At 44.7% G+C, this 7,433-nt stretch overlaps 1 protein-coding gene across 2 annotated transcripts in view; it reads left to right on the top strand.

The window, feature by feature from the left end:
* The first annotated feature begins 236 nt into the window (after positions 1–236).
* The window catches only part of galnt18a (UDP-N-acetyl-alpha-D-galactosamine:polypeptide N-acetylgalactosaminyltransferase 18a), a 154,465-nt gene continuing 147,268 nt past the window's right edge, over positions 237–7,433 (top strand). Inside the window, exon 1 of one of the 2 annotated variants that reach the window (XM_070972741.1) lies at positions 237–758. In XM_070972741.1, the coding sequence (XP_070828842.1) occupies positions 515–758 (244 nt within the window). In that variant the 5' untranslated portion in view covers positions 237–514. The remainder of the gene's footprint in view (positions 759–7,433) is intronic. The other variant, XM_070972740.1, reaches the window with a different exon arrangement.

Below are 7,433 nucleotides of genomic sequence, written 5' to 3'. Positions count from 1 at the left end.
GGTGGGCATAAACGCACCTGTTCCATTTCAATTACCTTGGCGCGCCTATCCGGGACTGTCTGGGTCGATGCACTTCAGCTTCCTTGTGTTGCCCTCCTCCCCCCCCCCCCACCTTCCCTTGTGCACCGTGGCTGTGAGGGGGCCGGCAGAAGCGATCAGAGCCCGCCTCCTCCCCTCCTATTGGGCTGTATGAGGACTTCAGGCTAGCGGGGGGGAAGGGGGGGTTGCAGCGCTGCGTCTGACAGCTTTGCAGCGGCTGAGCGCAGCTTAATCGCCGGCTGCTCAGCGGGAGCTTTCCTTCTTAGCATTTTTATCGGAAATATTATTTCACGGCAGTGCAAAGCTCTTAAAGCCTCCGGAGGAGTCTGCGATACCTCAGTCGGGACCTGAGCGCGCAGAGGCGGAGTGACTCCACAGCATCGCATCGCTGTACTTACATCTGGACACGAGTGCGTCTCCTCACTCCACCTGCCTGCGCGCGTCGGGAACAAGAAGCCCATGGAGGGATGTCGCGATGCTGTGCTCAAGGAGAACTAAAACTTTGGTGTCGACATGTGTGATCCTGAGCGGGATGACCAACATCGTGTGCCTCTTGTACGTCGGCTGGATCACCAACTATGTGGCCAACGGGGGACCTAAAGTTGCGGAGAGCGTCGGCGAGGCGGAGAGAAAGTTGGAGGAGGACAGTAAAGGGGAAACCCTGAGGATTATCGAGAGGCTGGACCGGCTGGAGAGCGTCGTCAACGAACACATCAAAGGTCAGCACACATCAGTGTTGTTCTGGTGAAAGTTTGACGGGATCATGAGTCAGAAGCAGCATTTAAAAAAAAAAAACAAATTAGGATCCGTTTGAGTTTATTGTTAACCCAGAGTAGATCACCTGAACCCCAACTTCCTGTAGGAATGTTATTCATCAGAAAAATACTTCTTGTACCCAGATGACACATGAGACTAATTAATCAATTAGTAAACACTCATGAATAATCTAAACTAATTTCAGGAATCGACGAACCTTTTCCAAATATTCACAACTTCCAGCTGCGTAAAAGTGAGTTTTTGCTGTTTTCCTCTGTTTTATATATTTGTTAGTTGAATATCTTTGAATCTGAAATCGTCACAGAGGGCTTTGGGAATTTGTGATGGACATTTTACACTTTTCTTTACAAATCCCAAATCTATCAATTGTTCATTTTAAAGGTTTAACTGCTGGACACAAGCTGTGTCCTTCCTCACTGCGTGTACGTGCTGAGGATTCAGCTGCGCACTGGACCACAGCTGGTTTCCAGACCAGCTGTGAGGCTCATGCCTTAAACTGAAATTTAAGGTGATCACAGAGCAACAGATGAAGGTGCAAAGAGGCTTCTAGGGTCCAGCTCTGCTGATCCGTCACTCTGCATAAAGCAACAATGCACAAAATGTATTTCTGAGTGGAGGGCGACTTCAGACAAATTAAGTACAAGAGCCAGATATTCCCTTTTAAATGTAGATGTTTGCAAGTATTTCTCTGATCAGTTGATTAATTGCCTCCCGTGATTTCTCTGAAGTTGGTGTCAGTTGTGGCTGAAAAAGACGAGTTCTGGTGGCGTGGAGTGAAGTGAGCTTTGCAGACCTCTGCAGCCTGCTCCTCGTCTGCTGGAGGATCAAGCTTTGAGGCTGCATTAGCCGCTAGTAGCATGACACACCTGACGCCCAGACCCAGCTGTTGGCAGTCGAGTTGCATTGTGGGTAACAGAGGCCAGGTTTCGACAAGGAGGAATGATTGCGTCAATTTTGGTGAGGCCGATAATGTCTGAGAGCAAAGCATCTTGATGATGAGAGGCAGAGGTTTCTATGAAGGCTACTGAGTGCCACACAGCTCACAATGCTCAATCATGATTTTGAGTGGTGTCTACAGTGAGTACAGCATTAAAATCCATTGACAATTAGTGTCCTATTTTGATGTACTCTGTGTTTTTGCATCAACAGTCTATTTATAGCTCTTTCTGGCCTTCTCTCCAACCTAAATTCAGAAACCAGATTAGGTCACTTGTCTAACAACACTATTCAGGCCAGAGCTGGACAAACTTTTCCACGTCGATCAGACTTTGCAAACTTCTCCGTCCTGACGCTAGATAAGCACTCCCGTTGGTCTGTTTACTATCAGCGGGAGAGGATGGTTTTGTTCATTGACAAAATGTTGCAGTGATCCACACACTGGGCTGATAATTCCCCCTGAGTCCACCATGTTTTAATTATCCTCCTCAGAGCTGTACGTCAGTGAGTCAACACACATTAAGAAGTGGGACAAACTCCTCCTTTATTCTCCATTAAATGGGACAGTACGCTTGCCACTAACTGAACGCAGGATTTAGGGGAAATATGCACTCTGTCGCAGCGGCGAGATGATTAACAGTGGAGTGTTCTCCAGCGAGAGCTCTTCTCTAATGCCTGGTACAGAATGCCGTTCCTTGGAAAGATAAGGGCTGTAATTTATCAAACATCTCAGAGAAAGACTGTTGATCCAGGATTAATTTTCTGTTTCGGATGAGCTTGTTGGGAACACGGTGCTAATTAGAAAGGCTGAATTAATACTGATGAGAGGGAAAACATCAATTCAGATGCAGAGATACGTAACGTCTGACACATATAGGCACAGATATAAGTATTACACTTACAGTGCTCAGGATTTGTGCATTTTCTCATCGGTACAAAAAGGCATTAAAGGACACATCTCAACACTGTCAACCATAAAACCTGCCTCTTTTTTTTTTTTTTTTGCTTTATTTGCTATCACATCAGTATTCAGTGTGCAATCACTCGCAAACAGACACTGTAAATAAGGATCACTTGTGAGCCAGTGCTGATACTTCACATAATTCAACAAGTAAAACTTAAGCAGTAATGTTATACAAAGTATTTCTAATATATGCAAATGAATGGACATTTCATTCATCAAACAGTCAGCAGCAGGGCTGTGAATGATATTTGCCTTTCATGTACTTATTAACCTCAAGTCCTAATTAATCTAACTTTCTGTATGTGCCCAGCTTTAAGATGGAAAATAATCTGCATTTTTACAAATGCCACTGCCTATGAATGCTGCTCACACAGAGGAGCTGAGCCAGCCAGTTATTGCTTTCAGACACTTAAAGTCCCTGCGTTCTGTATACCATACCGTACCTGTTGCTAAGGTAATAAAGGGAAATAAAATGCACAATAAGTGTGAATGTGAACTAAGGCAGCAGTTAGCTCACAGCCTACAACAGGGGTGCCCTGTTCACTCTGGATGGGGACTGTGAAGTGGTATTACAAATCTAAGATGAAGCAAACTTTTGCACACCTGTCTGGACTGTCAGTTTTCTCTAATGCAGCACTTCCTAATTCAACATGCAGCTCCTCTTTGCGCACTGAGATGTTGGTATGATATAAAGCACACTTATTAGCATGAAGAATGACAGACTGATGGTGTACTGAACTGTTCAGGAGCACTAATAAAATCTGCATAGGCTCCAGGGTTACAGCGGGTGAGTAAATTTAGCCGGCGGAGTACTTGGCACACTCCCCTCCTCCACTCCGCTCGGTCCTCGGAGCTGTTGCCAGATTACATTATCAGCCAGGGGCTGATGTGTTTATGTGTTTATGCTTTGTCACTGATACAAAGAGACCAGACTGTGGAACCGACATGCAGGTTTGACTGTGGATAATACAACGTTAGGTGGGCAGATAAAGTGTACTTGGATATAAAAAAAAAAACTTTTCATTCACTGGTGTCGAAGCAGAGGCTGACTCAGTAGGTGTGTTAGGTCAGAATAAGTGTTACATGAGCATATTACTAATACTCTCCAGCACTACATGTTCCTATACTTAAAAATAACACGGTTGCCTAAATTCACTGCTGTAGTTCCATGTTGTGTCACTTGGAACTGACTGGCAAACACACACACACACACACATACACACACATATATATATGCTGCCACCATCTCAACTGCTGCTGATTCTGCGTAACGTTGATAGTTTATCTCACAAACCTGCCTTGCTCGTTAGCTAGTGTAGGTAACATGTTTAGCGTTGTCAGTGTTCAGTAGCTATCTATGTGTTTGATTCTACTTATGTACATGATTATGTATATAATTTATTTACTAACATGTTGGGACAGCATGTCCACATTCAGTTTTAGGGTGGATTTTCCATTTAGTCAGCTCAGCAGAAAGTCCTGGCTTTGATGAAGGTGTCAGGTGGCTGGTGCCGTGTTACATGGCTGGCTGTGCTGAGGCAACGGCTCAGCGAGGAGGAGATTCGGGTCATGAAACAGTGCATATTTTAACACATTTGTTTACAGCTGTTCATTTCCACACTGCGGGGCTGCTTATGATTACAGCGTGAGGATAAAGACAAAGTGGATTCTTGGCCACATTTCTTGCTTTCTGTCAGTCTCATGCATCTTCGGAGGATCTGCCTCCCCGCATGTGATGCCGTGTTTTGATCCGTGTTCTGCATTGTTTGTTTCTATCCTGCCAAGTGCAAGTCTTATTTTTAGTAGTCTCTTTATGAGTCAATGCAAGTTGATCCATGTTGACAGTATGCTGAAGAGGAGGAGTGTGCAGGGTGGAGGGTCGACTTCTGAGACTGCGTGTGTGTGTCGGTGTGTGCGCCACAGTGTAAGTTGCGTGTATGGTGTGTCATCAAAGCTGGTGTAAGATCTGATGTGGGTGTCGCTGCCTGCCTATAGAGCGTGCGTATCGATGCGTGAAGAAAACCGTCACTGTAAACATCCTGACATCAGTCAGTCGAGGCTGCCATGACACTGTAACACCAGGACGTTTGTACAAAGAAATCAATCTGTTTTTGGCTCTGCGCTCTGGATTTTCCCTGCCAGCCGCACTCAGGTGCCTGAGGGTAATACAAAATAATGCAATTTAGAGGAAGAGCAAGGAAAGAGAGGAAATACTGATGCAGGTGGACATTCAAGACCGCTGGATCATCCCTAAAGATAATGGAGGTCATATATTAAATCAAGAGCGACTTCTGCTCCCCCCCCCACCACCACCACCACCACTTGAATCTGCACTCTCACACCACTGAAATTCAAAGGAAAGGTGCCAGGGAGGATGTGACAATTTAGAGACAAATTCCCTTTATATATTCCTGTTTTCGTCTGTCAGATGGAGGAGGTGTGACGTTCACAATTCCAGAAGTGTTACTTTCTTCAGATTAAAGCTCGACGACTTGGTTGCACCTCCTCTGTGGCTGCATTTCTCTGATCCTTGACAGCAGTGTACAGATTATTAAGTAATATTTCAGGGGAGCTCACTGCCGTCGCTGGATGTTGGAGATTCGTGAGGCACGATCCAAAATTAACCTCTTGTCTCACCTGCTTAAAGTAGAATTTTTAACTACAAAACTAGATTGAAATATGTCAGCTAAATTGCTTTATACCTCGTTTCACAGCTACAGGGGCAAAGTTCCACAAGAAACCTACTCTTTCGTGTGTGTGTTTCAAAAACGTATTAAAAAATTTGACATTTCAGACGCAAAGGAAACAGCAACACAGGCTTTTGCTTAACTGTTGCACGGCCGGAGCTGAGCTCTGCCTCCTGACATCCAAAGCGACCCTGTCAGAGCTCCTTCCTTCAGGATCACAGAGTATCCACTCTCTCTTTTTTGGCTTGAAACCTTCAGACACTGTCTCATGCTGACCAGACAAAGGTAGACTCCTCGTCTTTGATTTTGTTAGATAGCCGTGGCTATGTAAACAGGATCGATGCATGTGTAGCTGTGTACAACTTCTGCACATGGGACACCAGCGGGAGCTTCATTAATTATTTAAATAGATAGCAAACAGATAAGCTGTTGAACACCGATTCAAAGTTTTCTAATTATCAAGTGGCCGTGCTCGGGAGGAGTCCATCACCATTAGAGCTGCTGGTAAATGCTTTCAGTAAAAAAAAAATATACGCTGCCGCTAGTGCAGGTAAATCAGTCTCTGTGTCAGGTGTGAGTGTCACAGTTAACTTATTTTAGATTTGCCCTCTGCACTGCCTGCTATCTGTAACTGCTGGCTATCCGGATGTGCCCCTTGTGAGGGATCTGCTGCTTCTCGTAGAAAATGAAAAAGAGCTGTTTGGTTTGCTGTATTTCATGTGTTTCTGCCCTCAAGCTGCAAGAAACCGCTGCCTCCTGTGTTCAGATTGGTTGCCTTTAACTCCAACCGTACCCTGCCTTCGCTCTCTGTAATCTAGCATTTGGTTGTGTCATGTTGTGTAGGCTCAGTTATGATCACATTTTGTGAATCGGTTAATCGACACGTAACATTTTACACAAAAATTCCTCAACGCAGCATGAAAGATGGGAGCATGACTTGTCACAGTCATATCTGACTTGCACTTGTCCATCCTGGGAGCTTGAGATTGTAAATGCATCATTAAATGCCACTTGATGCCTTAACTGTAACTGCACCACAGGTGGGCTGTATAGAGTAGAGTACTGCGGAGCCTTACACATCATCATCATCACATAGATCATTCCCGATGATGTGACCCAAACATCTGCCATGAAGAATGAGGGAAAATTCTGCTTCTGATCCTCCTTGGTTTTACAAATCATGTCACCCTGCACACCGTAACTTGAGCAGACTCCGAGCAGCTGCTGTAAGTACTGTAAGGAGGCAGGAGGACTAAGTCATCGGCGTACATCAGACGGTTAATAAGACTATCCGTCATCACACATCCAGTCTTACATCCTTACAGGGTGATACACAGTAACGGTGTGCTGAGCGAGAGGCTCAGTTCAGGCTGAAAAAAGGCATTGTTGTGCTTTTATTGACTCAGTGTACACTGTGTACTGAGGTCAACAGGGACACTGAGACAAAGCAAAAGGTAACCACCCAGTGTGATGCATGACCTTTTCTGGTTTGTCCATCTACAGTAAGACACATTTGAGTGACTCTGATGCTCGATACTTGTAATTTCAGACTAACTTGTCCATATTCTTTTATCTCCTGCAATCCCACAATATCACAGAGTGGATTTCATGCAAAACCATGAGTGTGATACATATTTAATAGACAAGGATGCACATTTTAGACTAGTACTTTACACTGAGTTTTGTGACAACTGTTGTTTAGCAAAAGTCCACAGAGATGTGTATCAGAGTCAGAACAAGGCAAGAGTGAGAGAGATTTTCCACTGAATGAGATACAGGATGGATCAAACTACTCGCCATGTCAGCAGCACCTTCGTTAGCCAGGAAACATGGATGATTCCTTTTACCAAACCAAACAATTGTGTACATTGTGTACATGCAGCTTATCCCAAAGCAAGAAATGCAAGATAAAAGCCTGGAGGCCAAGATGGAATCAGACTGGAGTTTTGAGTCTCTGCTGCACTGAAACCAGACTAGAAAGCAGTTCTATCGACTCTGCTGGTTGGTTTTCCAGGGACATGGCTCAGAGC

This window comes from Chaetodon trifascialis, chromosome 10, assembly GCF_039877785.1.
Source record: "Chaetodon trifascialis isolate fChaTrf1 chromosome 10, fChaTrf1.hap1, whole genome shotgun sequence".
NCBI lineage: Eukaryota > Metazoa > Chordata > Actinopteri > Chaetodontiformes > Chaetodontidae > Chaetodon > Chaetodon trifascialis.
The sequence above is the reverse complement of the archived record's forward strand: the minus strand, read 5'-3'. Positions and strand labels throughout refer to the sequence as shown.